The 19,973-nt window shown below is 45.2% G+C and overlaps 3 protein-coding genes across 8 annotated transcripts; 1 reads left to right on the forward strand and 2 right to left on the reverse strand.

The window, feature by feature from the left end:
- Positions 1-15: 15 nt before the first annotated feature.
- Positions 16-2,279, reverse strand: LOC100836734 (flavin-containing monooxygenase FMO GS-OX-like 4). Of its 6 annotated transcripts, none has more exons than XM_003562182.3 (7): positions 1,744-2,279; positions 1,519-1,589; positions 1,251-1,436; positions 1,082-1,164; positions 844-982; positions 525-695; positions 16-446 (listed from the first exon to the last, which is right to left on the reverse strand). In XM_003562182.3, exons 1-7 carry the CDS (start codon positions 2,243-2,245, stop codon positions 285-287), a joined length of 1,314 nt encoding a protein of 437 aa, XP_003562230.1. In that variant the 5' UTR covers positions 2,246-2,279; the 3' UTR covers positions 16-284. The 6 variants fall into 6 exon arrangements, 3 of the variants coding, with proteins under 3 accessions (XP_003562230.1, XP_024313145.1, XP_024313146.1); XM_024457377.1 differs by having other exon boundaries at positions 1,239-1,436; XM_024457378.1 differs by having other exon boundaries at positions 518-695; positions 1,239-1,436.
- A 4,074-nt stretch (positions 2,280-6,353) lies between these two features.
- Positions 6,354-11,018, forward strand: LOC100837046. Its single transcript, XM_010231044.2, has 5 exons — positions 6,354-6,706; positions 6,867-6,995; positions 7,182-7,295; positions 7,385-7,652; positions 9,248-11,018. The coding sequence occupies exons 2-5, from the start codon at positions 6,879-6,881 to the stop codon at positions 10,633-10,635; spliced, it is 1,887 nt and encodes a 628-aa protein (XP_010229346.1). The 5' UTR covers positions 6,354-6,706; positions 6,867-6,878; the 3' UTR covers positions 10,636-11,018.
- Positions 11,019-13,895: 2,877 nt separating this feature from the next.
- On the reverse strand, positions 13,896-15,313 carry LOC100837352. The gene has a single exon (XM_014896549.2). It carries the CDS (start codon positions 15,072-15,074, stop codon positions 14,175-14,177), a length of 900 nt encoding a protein of 299 aa, XP_014752035.2. The 5' UTR covers positions 15,075-15,313; the 3' UTR covers positions 13,896-14,174.
- Between the last annotated feature and the right edge of the window lie 4,660 nt (positions 15,314-19,973).

Below are 19,973 nucleotides of genomic sequence, written 5' to 3' on the forward strand. Positions count from 1 at the left end.
TTGATTGAAGCGAAGAAGCAATGATTATCATAGATGAGGATACATACAAAATGCATTCTAAACAATTAATCACTATACGACTTTAACACTTTAAATGCATTTCTTATACTAAGTAACAGCAATAAGCTCTGTGTATAGAGATTGCAGTAAATAAGTTGCAAGATGTTTCCGAATCGACAACAGGTTTGGTTATGTCGGTCAATATTTGGAGTAGATCGCCAGTGTTAGTAATATGATATCGCCCGTAATCATGGTCTTGGCAAGCAAGCCTAGAAGGAATTCATTCAAACGCACCCGGTGGCATCATATCGAAGCGATCTGTCGTCATCCCGGTAGGCCTCCGGGCGATCCGTTACGTTCTTTCTTGCTGCAAGGTACACTGCTTTCCTCCACTCCTCAATCTTGTCCAGCCCGGATCGCTCTGCCAGCCAGTCCTCGTACTCGAACTGCATGCCAGATTACTCAGAGCTTACAGATGTATGAAGGAAAGCATGCATGCTAGTGCTGGATCCCTTACACCGTACCGAGGTTCCTAGGTCATGAGTGTATCTCTTGGGGCACCCGCGAGCTTCCAGGTCCGAGTAAAACGCCGCGACATCCTTCATCATCTCCTCCTGCGATGGGAGCTCGATCCTTCCTGACAGAACCCCGGCCACCCAGTTGCTTTGGAGCTGAAACACTGGAAAAAGCATTGCCTGGCCGGTGGCCGGAGAGAAATGTTATCGGTCAGCACATACTCCTATATATGAGAGCATTCAACAACAAACACAAATGTGTTGAAGGTGCATGTATATATGAAGCAGCTAGCTTGGTAGCAAATTGGTTGTAGGTGCATGTGCTGACCCTGAAGGGCAGTCCGATGAAGGAGATGTGAGGAGCCAGTCGTGGCGGGAAGACATGCTTGTACAATGGGCCGACACGGTTGTCGTCCACGTTGATGCCAGCGTCGTCCTCGTCCAGGAACGGGAAGCTATACTTGTATCTACGTACAATTCACATGATAAATTAACAGGCATGGGCATGCATATGGTTAATTAATTTCAGAAGATGTCGATGTATACATGCGCACGCACGCACGTACCCGGTGCAGTGCACGATGGCATCCGCTTTGACCCGGCTGCCGTCTTGGAACACCACGCTACCATCTCCCTCCGCACGCTCCACCTGCATGCATATATGCATTAACTTGAAGCAGTACGCACGTACGTTCGATCAGATTATAACGTGGCAATGCGTACGTATATGTGTACCGTGCAGGAGTGAAGCCACAAGTTGGGATGGGCCTGGTTAGCGGGCAAGGGCATCTGCTGCGTTTGAGAAATGTTAGCAGCTGCTGCTGCAGGCGATCGAATGGCGACGTGAACCTCTTTGGCGACACCAGCGATGTCCCTGGAAATGTCCATCCCACTCGGCTTGTACCCTATCACCACCACCACCTGGAGTATAATCGAATCATTTTAGTTAACTAGACACGTAATAAGCAATTAATCATCATTTAATCAATCGTGACTGACGCACTTGGCCGTGGAATGGGTCTGCCACGCGGTAGCTGTGGCTGTGCATCTGCTTCCCAGGCCATCCATCTATGCCTGTGTAGACCATGCGTCAGTTAATTATATAAGCTCTCTCGCTCCATCGATCGATCCCTATATACGCATATATTCATGCGAATTTGTGGAGATTAAACTAGCTAGCTAGATCGATAGACATGGGAGTACGGGGTGGAGATCAATTAGCACGTACCGGCGATGTCGGCGAGGCGCGGGTGGGTGAAGTGGCCGTTGCAGACGACGACGGCGTCGAACACCTCCTCCTCTACTATTACTTCCTTCTCCTCCTGCTTCCTCGAGTACGTCACCTTCCAGCTGCTGCTGGCCTCCCTGCGGACGCTGAGCACCTCCGTCTGGAGCTTAACCATCCCATGGAGGTCGAACCGCCGGGCGAACTCCTGGAGGTACCGGAGCACCTCGGCGTGGCCAGGGAACCTCCGCGAGTCGCCGGAATCGGAGGAGACCAAGGGGAAGTCGAGGAATCCCATGGTCTCGCGCGGCAGGTTGGTGCGGAGCGACGCGTAGAGGCTCGAGTGGTGATTGGTGCTGACCTTGTCGTCGTAGAGCCAGGTGCCGCCCACGCCGGCGCAGCGCTCGAAGACGACGACGGGGCCGTGGCCCTCGCGCCGGAGCTCCCGCGCCGCCGCCAGCCCCGCCGCCCCCGCGCCGATCACCGCCACGCTCAGCGATCCCATCGGGGAGCTAGACGATGGAGAAACGCTCGATCAATTAGCCTTCTTCTTCCTCCTCTCTCTGTCTCTGTCGTTGAGCGTGTGTTGTTTAATTTGTTCTGTTCAGTGGAGCAGTTGGCCGGCCGGTCCAGCAGTTGTATATGATCCACTTGAAGCAAACCATGAGTATTTATTTCGAACGGTCTTTTGTTTTTCCATGTACATGCATGATATTCTACTGAGCTCTAAGTTGCTGCGTCAGAGTTTTTGTCATTTGGTGTCATAAGTCATACTTATTAAAACAGGACAGGGCAGGAGAAGACAATGGAAAAGAGACGAGTTCATTCGGACTGGGCTCTTGTAGGCCGCTTAATTAGACGAAATATTTGGGCAAGTTCATATTCGAGCCAGCGGCCAGCACAGCCCAATTAAGCCCACTTGCTAGGAGGAAATCAATCCTGATCCACAGCATGCAAAGTGCGTACGGACCTCGTCACCTGACGCGCAGGGCCCGCCCAAAGTAACTGCGTTTGCTGGGCAGGCTGGTAGGCCAACTATTTAGGTGACACGACACCATAAATAAATGTGTCGCCACTCCATTGCGTCAGTCAGTCTCAGTGCAAATTATATACTCCATCACTTGTTCTTTTTCCCACCTTGGTTGAGTTTCTTGTTGTGCTTGGAATCTTAGTATTTTTCTTTTTTTGACAGGGGACTCTTAATTTAGTTAATCAAGCGTCCGTCGTATACATGCAGCATGTGACCTAAAATAGCAGCTGCCGATCCGGTTGGAGATTCATAATTTCATATACCCAGCGGCCGTCCTGTCCAAATTAAAACAAGTTGGAGATTCATACCCCGGTAAACTACTAGTACACCACTAGATTAGCACTGATCCGGTTTATACGCAGCTAACTGCTGGTAGTTGCATGCATGTGACCCAGCCCTTTGTTTTGCTACTCCCAAGTCTTTTAGCATTAGCTCCAGCAAGAAAAGAAAGAAAAGTCTTTAGCATTAGCATTACGTAATAACGTTCTTATGTCCGAATTGAAAGCAGCTGCAAACTCCATGCCCGATCCGCTTCTTCTCTTTCTCCGATACTGATGGCCCCACTTCCATTTGCAGTGTACGCGCATGTCCGGACGGCCGAATCTGAGTACGTACGGGAGTACAATTAATTGCTACTCTTGTAGTACGGATTAGCTGTGCCTACGTACATAATTAGTTCGTCTCTCCCTTTTCCTGCTGCTCTGTCTGTTAGACTATTCTACATGCTCAGTGATTATTAGTACTCCGTATTGCAGCCCCGCATGCCTGGGGGCTTGGGTGTAAGGAAGACAAGATCCATTTGCGATTCACTGCAACTAACAGCTGACTGCGAAGCTAATTAAAATAAACCAACGGAGAGGGAGTAATGCGAAAGCTTTCGCATCACGAATATGAATATGCTTTTGATTAATTGTGTGTGATCTGGCCAGCCGCCCTGGCCTGAAAGTGATCGATGTTGGTAGTTGCATGCTCAAGTGTGGCACTCTCTTCATCTGCCACGTGATTAATACACACGTATGGACACGCACAACGCAACATATATATACATGCTCTCGCATTTGGGAATTTGCCCCTTTTGAAAGCTACCCCCACTTTCTTTCTTTCTTTCTTCCATTTTGCGATCCTTCACGCGTTCTCGGAAAAGGATATTACTTAGCTAAGAACAGGAGATCTATAAATGGACCGAGTCATGCATCTCATAGAGAAAAACTACTCAAGTACTCCGTAGTACTGTGTGGACACAAGATATATATACTTGTGTGTACGTAATTCAATATTGACCATGAACTAACATCTGAAAGATTATACACCCATCCTAATTAAAGGCCCGAACCTTCGTATATCGGTTGACTGGGGTAAAAGGAAAAGGAGACGAATTTTATGCATTGTTCAGTATGCATACGTGGTAATTAAGTGGCAACAATTTGCAAAAATCGTAGTGATATACTGTAGCTAAGATGCCAGCAGCTTTAGACATGAAGACACAAAGATGCCCCGCGCGGGTTGGGGAAAAGATAAGAGCTAGGGCCACACAACCACACATGCATAAACTACATTTGAAGTGTCTTTTCAGGGGGGGAGTACACACGTAATAATTGACTAAAGTTAGGCAGATCGATCCGTGCATGATAAGAAAAAGAACCGGCATATAAAGATTAAAATGTACACTACAGTTAGCTTTAACCACCACCTCTTGTGTGTTGAGAATCCTGCCATTAGCTGCTAGTAGAATAATCGTATAATATATTATGACTTCAAGACATGGTACTAGTACTCTCTTTAATTTACAATCTGCTGTCCTGATCAACCGTGTGCTGGATGTACTAGTATTAACCTAACCAGCTCGATCGATCGATGGATCTCCATGCAATTAATTAACTAATACATGAAAAATCTTATGTACTGTATCTTTGAGTGGTTGAGCTGTGGGTTAATTAATTAACTAATTTGCTTGTTGTTGGGTTCATGAATTGCATGCATGATGGCCATTCACAATGGAGCTGCATCTGCATTAGTATTACTAGATCTTCACCTCGGAACAGAGATGGATCGCCCTCCTTTGACAGGATTATACCTCACTGATTTCTTACAATGGAGCACCATTTGCCTTTTCTCATCACAAGATTTTTCTGAGCTAATTAAGCCTTGGCAGGGAAGGAGTAGCACTAGTAGTGAGTGAATACTCCACTAATTTTCCATTTTGTCTGGGCATGGGTAGGGCCCACAAGACCGCTTGTCCCCCCTGCGTGGGTTTAATTATTTGGTTTCCTTACTCATGCTCTTGCTTGCTTGCTTGATCTCCTTTGCTGATCTTTTTCTTTCGTGGTACACTTGACCTACCAGCCTACTACTACCCAAACAAGTCTACCACTACTACCGATGGAACTAATTAAATAACCTAGCTAAGGATTCGTTCAAACTATTTTACATTGTCAACAACAACAAAAATCTTACTGGTTAGTACTTTGTTGGTTTTTTCTCATCAAGTCATCTTAATTAGACTAGTCATCAAGAGGCAAAAAAGAAGAAGAAGGCCTCCTTTTGTTTGACCAAGACACACAAATGTTCATAGACATGGTGTGTTCCATTTGATGACCAGTGAAGTAAGTAAAGTACCATGGAACCGAGAAGGAAAAAGGAGCAATGAATTGCTCAGGCATTGGTACTAGTACTACTACCATGAAGCCAGATGGAGCCCACCAGGAAAGACTAGGAGCTGCTGGCTGAGGTGACAAAGGTAGGGGCTTTTTGGGCAAGACATCAGACTTTGATGTACTAGTAGCAGCATGTAGTTATTCTCTCATGACAGCTTTCCCTGTCTCTTTCCTATCATCACGCATTACCTGTATTTGTTTTTCCTCCCCTTATAGTTCTTCTGCCACTGATTTCCTTTTCCTTTTTATTCTCTTTTCAATTGTTATTATTTATGGTCAGGATATTCCTTTGTTCCAATTGGCCCTTGTAATAACGCAGCCGTGACTTACAAGGTAGAGTAGCCAAAAGAGAAAGGATAAACTAGAAACCAAACCTTAGAACTTGACACATAAGGAGCATGATTAAATTGGAATCTATATGAGGGAGGAGTATTAGCCGATTTAATTGTGATGAGGCCGACAGGGATCCATTACATCCGCTCTAGCTCCCAACCCTTTCGACAGTTGACACGCAAACAAACAACAACAAAACAAACAACAAAGATCATCCCCATGACACACTACTTTATTCATTCAATTCATGGCCAGAGTGTCACTGCTGGGTCAAGATAGAATTATTCTATTTGATCTTACCAAGGAATTTTCGCACAAAATCATTTCAGTAAAATCTTTACTCTACCAGTGTTCTACGAAAAGACAATTCCAGTTTTAATGTCTTATGGTCAAAGAGAGAATGGAATTATTGGAGCAGAACCAACTGAGAAGGAACTGATCCACAGATTCCCAATAGTCCAAAAAAAATCCCATCTTTTTGAGCCTTAGCATCATGAACAGTCTAGAGCCGTACGTGCCCCCATTTGTAGCGCTGTAAAAAATACTCCAAAAGAAAAATGGGAGCAGGGGCAGAGAAAAGTAGGAGGGAGTGAGAGACCAGAGCAGCCAGCAGCTGACAGCTGAGACGGGACAGCAGCCAGAACAACCACAGCATCCATCCATCCCCCCCTCCTCCTCTCCTCCCAGATCGAACTGTCTAGTAAAAAGAAACACAGATTGGAGGGAGATAGATACCAGAAACCAGATAGATGGACTAGGCAGGCGAGAGAGAAAGAAAACAACAGCGACGACGCCAAGATGTGGTGAAAGAGAGAGGCGCAGGGGGGAAAAGAAAGAAAAACATCACAAGAAAAGCATGCAAAAAGGAGGAGGAAGAGGAGGAGACCAGTAGCTAGCTTCCTTCGTCCTACTCCGCCCGTCCGCCTCCAATTATTTCCTCCCTCCTGTGGTAAAAAGCTCGACTAATCTTTTTCCTCTTTAATCTGTGGTTTTTCTTCTAGTTGTTGTTTGCGTGTTTCTTTCCTTTTCTTTTCCCTTTTCCCTCTGATGGTCGGTCGATTTGTTTGATCTGAATTAGCTTTTCTGTTGGTTGTTGTTGGGTGGTACAGGGAGAGGAGATCATGGCCGCGGTCATGGATTTGGATCTCAACTGCTCGCCGCCGTCGCCGGAGCCTGCCCCGCAGGACCACCACCTCAAGCACGCAATGCTTCGCCAAGAAAACACCTTCCGCCATCAGGTTCCCCATAAAAATCTCTTATTTTTTCCCCAGTAACTCACGTAATTATCGGGCCGAAAAGAAATTGCAGACAAAGTCGCCAAGTTACCTTTTTTCAATTTCGTTGCGAGAGGGAGAAAATTAAATTAATTTTACAGTTAAATAGCACTCATTTGGTTTGCATCTTGTTATGTTGGGGTGTTGTAGGTGAAGGACCTGCATAGGCTGTATTGGGCTCAGAAGAATCTCACGGATGTGCCCTTCTGGATGCAATCCGATGATGTGCTGTATGCTCGGCATTCCATGGATGGCTCTCACGTGGTGAGCTATACAAGCTAAAATGGAATTGCCTAAACTTGTCTAGAATTTGTGCTCCTAAATATAAATGAGGCTTTTTTTTGCTGTCACAGATGGATCTGGATGACAGGGATAATCATCCAGGTGTTTTTGGTGGTTCCTATGAGCTAGGCAAGCAGGCAGTTGGATGTGGTGATGAGGTTGCCGAGAATTTGGGTGTAAGGGGTTCTGTTAGGAGAAAACTCGATCATGGTGGCGTACAGGGGAGGTCTGCTTACCGCCCTGTGATCGATTTGGAGAAGCCGGCGACATTGGATGACGACGATGATGATGTGGAGATTGTTTCTTCCGCTTGGTTCAGTGACTATGCAAACCGCAAAGGTGAGTTTTGGGATAATTCCCAACATCGTCTGCTGGAGAATACCGCCCGTGTTAGTTCTGCTTAGTTCAGGAGCGATACTCCTTGCCCTGCCTAGATTCTTATGGTTGCTAATACCATGCATACCATCTTATTTAATGCATCTCTGAATGTTTACTTCAGTTCACTTGGAGGTAACAATGTTAAAGGAAAACAATTACGTCAAACAAAACTCACAACTGCAGAGCCGAGTCCCTGTTCTTTTAACACAACCATCCTTGTGTCAGAAACTGAATTGTTATTTAAAAAACAGGAATCTGCAAGTAACGAATCTTGATTAAAACTGCCGGCTATTTTATTGGATAACATGAGAATAGCATACACAATGATGTGCAGTGCACTCAAACCTATGTTTCTTCAGTGTTGCATTGTCAATACTGTAAAAGGGCCTTATTTTGATTTACATCATGGTGATACTGGCATAGGCTGTATTATTCTAGGGAACAGAATACTTTCTCTAAATGCCCTACCTTTAAAACTCAACAGTGTAAGATCATGATAGCCGAAGCATCCTATGCACTCGGATGAAATTGTGTTACATGCAAGCTCAAATTTGTAACTATACTTCTGCATATCCAGTCAAATTGTGCCAACAAGCTTCTGTCAATCTTGTGTTTTGCTGCGTTGAAACATCCATTTGGCTTACAACCAAGGGGGGTGTTTTCATGTGAATCCCGGATCTATGTTTATTTTTACCAGGCCTGAGTTTATATGTTTGTTCTGTTGATATGTGAATGTGAAAAGGCCTCAATTATTTTCTCCTGTCTCTACATGTGGTCCTTCAGCCGCCTTTATTACTTATAAGAGTCTAAAATATGCCATGTTGTTACTCATTATTCTTAAATGACTGTCCATTTCATGTCCTGTATTTGACATTTTTGTGAAATTGTAAATTGGCCAAGTCTATGTGCTGTCAGACAAGATGATGTGTTTTCACTTCTTCTTTTTACTTCTTGTCAATGTCAACACATGAGAGTATTAGTTAAGTTGATATGTGTAAAATGTGCAACTTGATATTCTTTCTTTTGATCAAATTATATTGTGAATTGCCGAATTTTTGAAGTTCTTAGGATTTTATGAGGGGTTAGATTGCATCCTGTGCACTTGACAATTGTTAATCTAATAGTTAACTTTCATTTCATATAACTGAAAACAGCAGAGTCCCTATTGTTTGTTGTTATGCATTATACCATGTTCCATGCTTAGCATGATTGCCCTGGCTAAACATTAAGTGTTTCATGAGCAATGCTGCATTTCATAATCTGGTAGAGAAATAACCTGAGGACTACAACATATCATATGATGATGTTCTTGTACTATTCTAACTAAATGTGTTTCTTACTTTCTGGATGATCCATGCACATGTGAGTTATCAACTGAATGACATACACCATATGAAATTGTCATTAGTATAATTATGTACTTTTAGTAAATGTCTTGTCTTGCAGACACTTCTCTCGAACTACATATTATGTTCATTGCTTTCGGTAACTCCGGTGGAAAAGTGTGAGCTACTCTCGGAGTATTAACTTGACGCTTCATACCTTCAATATTTCAGGTTCAACTGGATCTAGTGAGACTCCAGACAGCCATTCACCTGTCAAAGGAAAGACTACTGCATCTGGAAGCATGCTTATCGATCTGAATATTGCTCAAGAAGATGATTTTAATGTTTGCCCTGATCCTTCCAAAATGTTCTGTTCTCTTTTGGCTAGTTCAAGAACAATACAATCTGGAGAATGTTGCAGTAATTCCAGCAAAGCATTCCACAAGGGAGGTGAATCGAGCATTGGATCATCCAAAGGCTCCACGGTCACAGTTGTGACGTCCATCTCTGCTCCAGCCAGCGCGAGGGAAGTGATGGCTTCAGGTCTGTGTGACCCTCAGAGCAGTTCCAAGCCTTCCTTTGTGGCAGCTTCAAAACATGATGTATGTCTTGGAGGAAATATCCAACATCAACATAAACTACATAATGTTTCTGGAATGAGTTCTCAGGGATCTATGCAAATTCGGTGTGAAGTGTCCTCAGTTAGGTCAAGCGGTGGAAATTCTTCTTCTTCAGGTGTACATAAATTGGTAGACAGGGAGCAACAAGGTGAGACTTTTGCAGTAATCTCTGATGATGAAATGGAGGGTATTGACTTAAATGTGTCACTTGGAAGCATTGAGTTGCCATCAACGATGGTCAGCAGTTTCAGAGAGAAACATTTAAATGCTGACTGCAGTGAAAAACTTTCGTCCAGCCATTACTTTACTGAGAATGAGGGCGGGCAAAATATTTCTTCCATTGATTGTCCAACTATAAGAGATCATCACATGGCTGCAAGTATAGATGCTAAGAGTGCGCGGTTGCAAGATTCTGGAATTGCAACTAACAGGTCGATTTTGATTCCAGAAACCCCCCAAGGTCATGACTACGCTTGTCCAAGATTGAGATCATCAAATAACGGAGCATCGAATCTTCTGGATACTACCAGCAGGCATCAAGCTGACACAGAAGAGGATGAAAGAATAGCAGCCAAGGCAGCTGAGACACTTGTTTCCTTATTCACGAACAACGCATGGATTGCGGACAGCTATTGTAGCAACAATCAGACAGCTCAGGATAGAAGCGATGAACCTCAGGTTTCGCTGGATTCTTTTGAGGAAGGTGTAATGAACCTAGAGGAGATGAGAGATGATGGGGAATCAGTCCCTGTGACAGCGCCAGATAAGGATGGGCCTTCCTGTGGTATTAAGCTGAAGAGAGGGAGGGGGATGAGAGATTTCCAAAGGGAAATACTACCTGGACTCGTCTCTCTGGCGAGGCACGAGATATGCGACGATTTGCATGCTATAGGGTATGAGCTCAGAAAAACTCGGTCAAGGAGAAATCCTGGGGACAAGTGTACTCCCTCGACCAGATCAAGACTGCCTAGGCGTTGTTCTACCGCATGGAACCAATGAGCCTTTTTCATGTCGCACCATGAAAACACCAGTACTTGCATTGTGTCTCACACAAGGGATGCCAAGGGGGAGTTGGTAATTCGAAGGGCCAATTCTGAGCAGCTATGTGAATATTGCTGTGTGTTAAGCTTAGCTGAAAAGCCCGGTTTGTTGCTAGGCATTACGGTCAGAAGTGCTGAGAAGTGATAGATTGTGCCTTTAGTGGCTGTAGATTTATATTTAGCAAGTGATGGTAAAGCTAAACTTTTTTGTTTGTAAGCTGGAATCCTTTGGATGAATGGCTCCACGGAACAGGGCTGCATGTTGTACCTCGTTTACTGTATCTCTTGGCTAATTGCCATGCGAGTTTACATAAAAATCCTGGTGGAATGATGGTACAGATATTCGTCCTGTGCAAAACTAAAAAGTCAGGTCCATTAAATTAACAATCTGCTTTAACTATCTCATCCTAGCGTGATGCTGCCAAGATGCTGCCTCTGAATCTGATGCCTCCATAAAAGTGCAGAGTGTAAGTAGCAAGCGATGGCAGCATGGAGCTACTACCAAATCCAGTGACCATCTACGGTTGCTTCCAAGATTCCCAAAAAAAGAAAAGATTGCATATCTCTGCATCAACTCAGATCTGTGCATGTGTAAGGTTTACAGTTGGATGGTGTCTGAACTGAACCTCGTGAGATGTCATGATATATGAGATAGTACTGTACTACTCCCTCCATTTTGGTATACCAGGCCGTTCTCCATTTTCACCGTAACCAGGCTGCGATCAATGCGGGAGATTAATTCGAATGGAAGAAATCCAGCCAAGGATTGCGCCCGAGCGTGGCCTCGTTTAACGTTAATTGCGCATGCAATTGTTTAAGTTTCCTGAATTGATTAGGCTGCCTTTTTCCTTCCCCCTTATTAACTGCAGGCCGTTTTGATTGGTCAAAGAAGGAAACTGCAGCCCTTTTGGGAGCCCAACGCTGCATGCGTGAGGTTAAATAGCATGGAATTAGGAAATCAGCCCGGTAAAGTGGAATTTGGCGAAAAGAGAGAACGGCCCGGTAGTAGTGGCCAAGGCCAAAGATCTTACCATGATTTCCCTACCTCGCTAGCTAGCAGTAGTAGGCAGTAGCCCACATTTATTTTCCCCAAAAAAAAACTTTATATCTTACGTTGACTATGGATGAGAGCGGAGAGATGGGTATGCAGTGGGTGCAGCACACACAGTTGCATCACTGTTAACATGTTTTGCAAAAATGTCAGGAAACAGAAACATGCTCTCGTCAAAATCACTCTGAAAGTCATGTGCTTTACTGTGCTGCAAACGCTGTGGCATATGCGAGAAGATTATTGGCAAGATCTACAGTAGTATATATCTTTTGTACCAGCTCCACTAGCTGCTGTTGCCGGCAAGCTGTCCGAGGAAACGTGACGAATAATACTCCGTATATTTCAGTCTGATGATGTCGGCATCGTATCAATTGCTCTTCCAAAAGAAACTCCCCACTGTTCATTTGTTAAGTGCAACTCAAAACCTTAATTTGCATGGACCAATTTGCAGCCAGAAAAATGTACTCCGTGAATGTACTGGAAATGATTCCTCAAAAAAGAGAGGGAAATCTACTGGAAATGTACAGCTGAAGTGTCAATCAGATCGAAGAAGGAGCAGTAAATCGGGGAGGTGTCGTGTGCTGTCGCTGGGATAGGAAGGACAATATTGTGTGTGAGTGTCTGAACTCTGAATAAGCCTGGTCAGTCAATGCAGCTCTGCTCTGAGGGTGTCAGCATGTGGCATTTGCAGGATCTCAATTCAACTCCTCGGCATTCATTCTCAGCATTCAGAGAGAGAGAGAGAGAGAGCAGTCAGCTGGGATGGTGACAATGACATATAGTTTGCATTGCCAATCCTTACCATTTTCTATCTGAAACAGGAAGAAAAATGAAAAAAAAAATCCAGTGCAGGAGCTCTGAACTTTGGGCGCACTTTGCAAGCTGTGACAGATTAGGTGGTGGCCTGATGCATAAATTGTGTAGGTGGTATGCTACTGATCTGATCTGATGAAGCACACAGTACATTGCCAGTCCAATGATTCATGCTGGTCCGTGCAGTCATCCAGTAGTGAGGCTAGGCTAGCTGCAAGAACTGAGTTGTGAGAACTGACAAATGAGTGACACTGCTGTAAAACAAACAATAACTCCCAGGACTCAGGTCACTCACTCACACTCGTTTCCAGTACGAATGCATACTGGTACAACTGCTGTGGAGTGGAGGTGGAGCAGTAAATTCTCCGGCTATGTATTTTAGGTGGACCCACTTTGTCAGCCACATAATGGCCGCAGGCTTATGTACCAGTACTAGCTTGAAGCAACCCCTTATCATGAATCATAGTAAGCCGGTAAATGAATAAACCGAACATGCAGTGATGAATGAAAACTAACTGTGCCACGATTAATTCTGGTCCTTGGCAAGAAGAGGACATATACTAGTACTGATATCAAATGCTATGAATGTATGTAAACTAATCATTAATGCATATACATGTTCCAGGATATTTGGGATCAAAAAGCATGTACATGTTGGTGTGATGTTTTTTTTTTCTTGCAGACCAAGATGCAGGGACCATGCATGCATGAATACATACACACACACTTGCTTGACACTTGCAGTTGCTGCAGTCCTACACCTACACAAGATCGATGCGCCCATGTGTGCTGTCAGTTGAACGAGCCCTTTCCACATTTACTACTACTTGGCACTGTCGATCAATCACTTCAACGCCTTTGCATTTTCATTTATTTTGTTTTGCTTCTTCATCTTGTTGACGATTCAGAGAAGAACAAGAAAAAATGAAAATCTGAAGCTGAATTCGAGTCGAGCTACAGCTTGCCTGAAGCTGCTGCCGTTGAACAAAGAAGAGGGACAAGCACGTGCAAACAAGACCGGTCCAGGAAAGCTAAGCTCCAACAAGACACGAATGAATTTTTCTTTTGGCCTGCGAATGAAGCCAAATCCGAAATCTTGAGTGAGAGAAGAAGACGACGAACACATAGTGACAAGTCGTCCTTCAATCCTACGACGACAAATCTCTCAGCAGTCCACCTGCACACAAAAAATGAAATATTTTTTGTGCTGAACGCTGACGAACGGCAACGACGATGGCGACGTTGGAACAGTTGCGAGTGTCTACAATAATCGCGTACACGGAAAACAATGGTAGGAATACGGGCGCTGAATTGCAGGATTGTAAGAAGAAGAAGAAAGCTTTTGACAGTCTCACTTGCATTTTGTATACCATTGATTTCATTTGAGCAAGCAATGGTACAGTAGTGGTAAAAGAATTGGAAAAGAAGAAGCTTTTTTTTACATTTACAGTCTCATCTCATCACATGCATGCACACCATTAACTCCTGTCGCCTACATCCATCATCACGCATCGGATCGGATCGAGCAGCTAAGAAAGATTGGGGGCAAGCAAGATCAAATCAAATCCTAATCAACAGTAACAGAGTAACAGTTAGCAGATTAATCACTGGCGGTAATTCCACAGGGGGGGAAATTAACGGCAGGTCGGCGCCCTGTAGACGACGAGGAAGCAGGGGAGCACGGCGCGGCTGTCGAGCACCACGAGCTCGCCGCCGCCATTGTCCACCGAGTCGCAGTCGCCGTCTTCCTCGGCGCGGCCAACGCGGCCAGCGACTACGCGGCACACCAGCATGCCCCTCCTGCGCGAAGAAGCTTCCCCTTCTTCTCCGGCTCCGGCGCCGGCGGCCGCGTGCGCCGCGCCGCTGCTGGCGAACGTGCGCACGGCGGCGGACCCGGGCCGGCACGTGGCGACCGCGGCGCAGAGCAGCTCGTTGCCGTCCGCGGCGAGGCACTGGAACCGCATCATCTCGTTGCCGTCCGCGGCGCACCGGGCGTCCGCGCCGGGCGAGCGCGCTGCGGCGCGCCGCGCGTCCTCGAAGCGCGCCGCGGCGCGCGCCGTGGCCTGCACCCGGAAGAGCGCCTCCACCTCCGGAAGAACAGAGTCATCGGCTCCCCATCCGGAGGCGAAGATGAGCTCGACCACGCGCCGCGACGAGTGGCCCTCCGGCAGCTCCGTCATCGCCAGCAACGCCGCCGCCGGTGACGAAGAAGACGACGATGCCGCGAGCTTATTCTGCCTTGGATCCCTGGGCTTCTTCTTCATCATCTTCTCCGTCTCCGGCTTGGGAGTCCTGGCAAGTCCATCCAGGCGCTGGTTTCTAGACCTTGGCTTCTCCCAAGCCGGCAGCAATGCTTCAGAGCCCTTGGCCGGCGGCGGGCGCTTCTTGGGCGAGCTATAGACGTCGTCGGCGACGGCGGTCGACTTGCAGCTGAGAGAGCGCACCCACGCCGTCGCCATTGCCGAGGACGACCGGTAGAAGAAGAAGAGAGGAGGAGTTGGTTGGTTTCGGCACAATTCAGCTGTGGGTGTCATTATGCTCCGGGCAAATCGATTTATATATCCACTGCCGTTCAAGCGACCGCTTACATCATCAGACGCTCCAAGCTACTCTCACTGACAAGTGGGATACCTGGGTCCAAATGGCAGGGAAAGGACCTGTTAGTAGTATAAGTTGAGAAAGTACCGCATCCTTTTGTTTTCCTTTTTCGGCCTCTTTTTTACGTGTTATTCCTTTGCCTGCTTTTGGTTTTATGGTTTGCTTTCATGATTTGCAAGCAAAGCGTTGTGTCTCCCTCTCTCTGTTTTTCTCGTCAGACGGTGACGGATTTCTGTCATTTTTAATTCAGATATCGATTTGTGCGTCCCTTTGAGATCGATCGATCCAACTCTTTTCTTTCTTTCTTGATTTCATTCAGATATAGATATAAAGATAAAAACAAACTCGATTATTGCAGCGTGGCATTACTTGTGAGGGTTTAATTCCGTGTCGGCTGATCATTTTTCTTTTCTTTTCTTCAGATCGGTCAACTCATCATTGAACTCATCTCATGTAGGCTGTAGCATGCATTCGGTCAGTTCGTTCGGAACGACCATTCTTCGACATTCATGCACGTTTTAAATTTTAGCCAGGAGAGAGAGAGCAAAATGGCATCGATCAGCAGAGAAGCACGTACTCCCTCTGTCTGATCTCAAAATTGTTTAAAAAAGATGCATGTATTCTAAAAAACGTCTAGGTGCATGTAATACTTCAACGAGAATTATGAAACGGAAGGAACATTGTTTATTTCTATCAGGAGATCTACCAGACATGTGTGCTTAGTTATTTATCCAGCACAAGTCATTGACCAAGAGAATAGTTTACATGAAAAATGCCCTGAAGGCGCGATTCTCTCCATTTTGTTTGATCTTGTCTTGGGTTCAGTTATTCAGTTACATTCCATGGCATGTTACCCCCCCCCCCCCCCCCCCCGGATACAGATTACCAAAATACACTACTCCGTAGTAAAATACTAACGACCACGTGGAGATGGAAGGCGTGATGGAATTAATTAATTAGTAACAATTTCAAGCGTAGAAGCTATTAGCTTAATTAAACGGATGGATAGTCAAGGTCTCTGATTTAGTTCTCGCAAGAAAATCAAGCAAAAAGGTTGGCTAAGTTGGTGATGACAACTACAGTAGTTTATTTAATTCAGAGAACCAAAAAAATCAGAGAAGCTTGGTGGTGGCTAGCTCTAGGCTCTAGCTAGCTTGAAACATTCTTCCGTGGATCGATCGGGCGGTCTTTGAGATTCGGTTCGCGACGCGTACGTACGTGGCTAATTTGATTGATTTGCTAGGTACTACTGTAGCAGCTGCCGTATCATCAGGTCAATGGAGGTAGCTTTGCACGGCACACAAGAGATCGGTCGATCGATAATGGAGAGCTAGAGAGATAATGATCGAAATAAAATCAAATTAAGCCCACCTTGACGTTACTGGTTAGTTGCTCCATCAACCAATTAACTTAATAAAATGGAAATGACCACGACGGCCGGCTACGAGTAGTTGGCATCAGTCGTAGTAGTCGCACAGTTAATGCGCTAAAAACGACTCCTCCCCAACAATTAAACAGACTTAATTGCCGGTGACTACCCATCTATATACCCCTATATGATACTCCTGTATACTATATCCAGTCGATCGAGTCAAGACGCGAAGGTAGTTTTTCCATTACATATGGTGGAATATCGACCCATCGTACTACCAACAACTCCGTTTTCGACGATCGAACACACCGTATCGGTATTCTGTATTTGGTATCTCTATCCTTGAATTTAATTTTGTTTTTACGGGGAACCCGGCCGTGTGATCAGCTGGTCGTTGAGCTGATGTGAATATGTGATTAGCTTCCATCTCCTGACCGACGCCCGTCCGGGCGAGGCCTCGTAGATCATCATTATTAGAAAACATATCCATATATAAACGAACACGAGGGGATTATAGTGCCATCTCTTCTAAAGAAAAAAAGAGATTACATCGTACGCAGTAGTACTTTATTTATCTCTAAAGAAAACGTACGTACGTAGTGGAGTAGAGCAAGCAATGCGGTATGCATGTAAAGTCTTTTGTCCTGACAAATGGCAGGAAAATACATGTACAAAGTAGAGGAGTAATAAAGAAGAGACTAGGGGGGAAAGGAAAAAAGAAAGTGGCAAACTTTATGGTAGTACATCCAAGGGAAAATCTAAAGGTCGGGATTCCGTCGGTATGAAGAAAGCTTTATACTACTAGTGGAAACGGAATATTCACCGGGAAAGAAACACGAAAGGCGGATGCAGCAAAAGGAGATCCAGGCCGCGATGGCACACCTGCAGTGCAAACCAAAAAAGAAAAGGAAAAGCGCCCGCGGGCTCTTACGTGGCTCCGGCCCAAATAAAGCTTGGGCCTTTCATTGGCTACATGCTTTTCTCTACAATAGTAGTACTGATTTTTTGTTTTGAGGGGAGTGCTACTGATGAACTACAGGAGAAGGCTCTCCAAAGTCGCTTTAGGCCCAGTACTGAGCCAACCGGGAGCCCAAAAATTCTTGTGCCTCCCTTTGGAATGAAATGTTGGAAACTTGCGAAACGAGTTTTGGTAGCTCTAGCTACTTGACGGGGAGCTCTCCAAAATCAATCAACGTACGCCCGGCCACAGCAGACTGACTGATCACGTCGTTAATCATCAATTAATACAGTTTGATGGATGGATGCGTGCACAGTGTAACAATGGTCAGGCTGCAGATGGAGAGAGGATATATTAGGTCCGTAAGTTTCGGATCTCTCTTTCGGACAAGGTTCAAAAGTGTGTAGTCTTTCAGATCTGAACCGCCGCCGCGCCAGGCGCTCTATTTTAGTTTGTGCGCTGACGACAGATAATTAAGCTGTCAGTGAAGCTGGCTTTCACGGCAAGCTGAAACTAATTAGCAGTGAAATCAAAGTATAAATTTCAGCACCACTCAAACTAATTCCCCGGATCGAGAATTCATCACGGTAAGGAAACATATGCAACAGCATATATGGAGGAACTGCTCACGCTACATGTCTGAACTCTTGTGTGAGACCTTTAAACTGCAGTAGCAAGCATCAACACATAGACACCAGATGTTTACGTGGAAAACCCCTCAAAACAAGGAAAAAGCCACGGGCCGAAGTCATCCAAATTTTCTTACACTATTATCATGAGTGAGATACACAAAATTTTTCTCCAGACAACACCAGAGGCTCTCATACAACAAGATTTGGTACTCAAGATCTAAGGATGGAACAAACTCACCAAAACATGGTGGAACTCAGCTTGAAAGAGACAAGGAGGTGGATATGAACTTGACTTCCTTGGCGAGGGACTCCCTTTGCTTCATGCAAGCTTATTCCTTCAATCTTGATCTTTTCTACTCTCTTGGTTTTTCTTCTCCTCCTCCTCTCTTCACTCTTCGAAGGCTATGGAAGCTAACATGAGATTTTCGTCCACACAGGTTGTGGCTGCTGGCTGGGGGTAAAACATTCCCATCCATGCATGTACAAAGTCGGAAATACCCATAGCTCAAAACCCTAATGGTTAGTGGGCTCTTGCACATGTTTGGGATGCCTAAAAGGTCACAGATGGTCATCTCCTCGCAGCCCACATGAGGAGGATTTCCCAACATTCTCTTGGTCATTCATGTTGTTAGCGTTTGGCCTACGGAGCACACGTACTGTATACTCGCTCCGTCCCATATTAAGTGACTTCCTATTAATGTATCTAAACGTTTTTTAGCCATTTATACATCCATATCTGGACAAATTTGAGTCACTTAATATGGGACGGAGAGAGTATGTAGTTAGCAAGAAAAGACATGGTGAGTATTTTTTTTTCATAATTTTTTAAGTAATACTTATTTTAACTAGGAGTAGTACTAAACCGACACTAATGCATTAAGGTAACATGTACTAGAACCAAGCTATAGCTCGCTTAGGTAGCTGCACTGGCCTGGCCAAGTAATCAAAATCAAGCCAGATATAGATCGAACGACTCCAACGCGCGATCGCCTTCGATCGATCCGTACGTTATACTGCCACACGAGTATACACTTGGCTTGTCAAATAAATCAACCATTTGAAAGGCATCCTAGCTAGAGCTAGGCGTGTGAGTGATCCATGGAGCCCGGCCCGTCCATCTCCGTCATGATCGAGAGGTTGACATGGATGACTATATATATAGCTCGATCGGTGTGGGACATATACATTGGAGATGCACGCGCGCCAACGTGAATCTCACGTGGTTGCACCTGCCTTTAGCTTCATATCGCCTTCTATATATAGCTTAATTCCAGCCTCTCCAACATCAGCGCCAGTGAAGTGATCAGCTAGCTCTAGCTAGCTGCATGATCATCGGTTGGTTGATCCCTGGACAATCATATATATGGATGAACAAAGTGGCACGTAGGCCAAGCTCTAGCTAGCTTCGTCTCCGTCTCATATGTCTAATATTCTGTTTCTGTTCATGCTGATATAGTACAAGTCTCTGTCGCGTTGTGTCGTCTTTCATGTATATATATCCTCGGTCCACTATCATACATGGTTCGTTGATATTTTTCTGAATATGCACCGATCTCTCAGTGTCCTCCAAGATTTCAACACTGCACACATGCCTCCCTAGCTAAATTATACTACCGCACTCTGATTAAATTAAGACGTCCAACTTTTAGTTAATGAGTACTATATCTACGAGCATATATCTCAGACAGGAATAGACAGGCACTGTGGCTTAATCGTTTCCTGATCGACAGCAGGCCAAGCATAGCTAGCGTAGCGTACAAATATAATGCAGATGATTAAACGAGTTTCGGATCTGCGGCGCCTCTCTCTAGATCTTCTTTAATTGTGCGCGCGTGTGTGGCTACCTACCTTACCTAGCAAGGGCTCTCTCCGG

Source organism: Brachypodium distachyon, chromosome 1, assembly GCF_000005505.3.
Source record: "Brachypodium distachyon strain Bd21 chromosome 1, Brachypodium_distachyon_v3.0, whole genome shotgun sequence".
NCBI lineage: Eukaryota > Viridiplantae > Streptophyta > Magnoliopsida > Poales > Poaceae > Brachypodium > Brachypodium distachyon.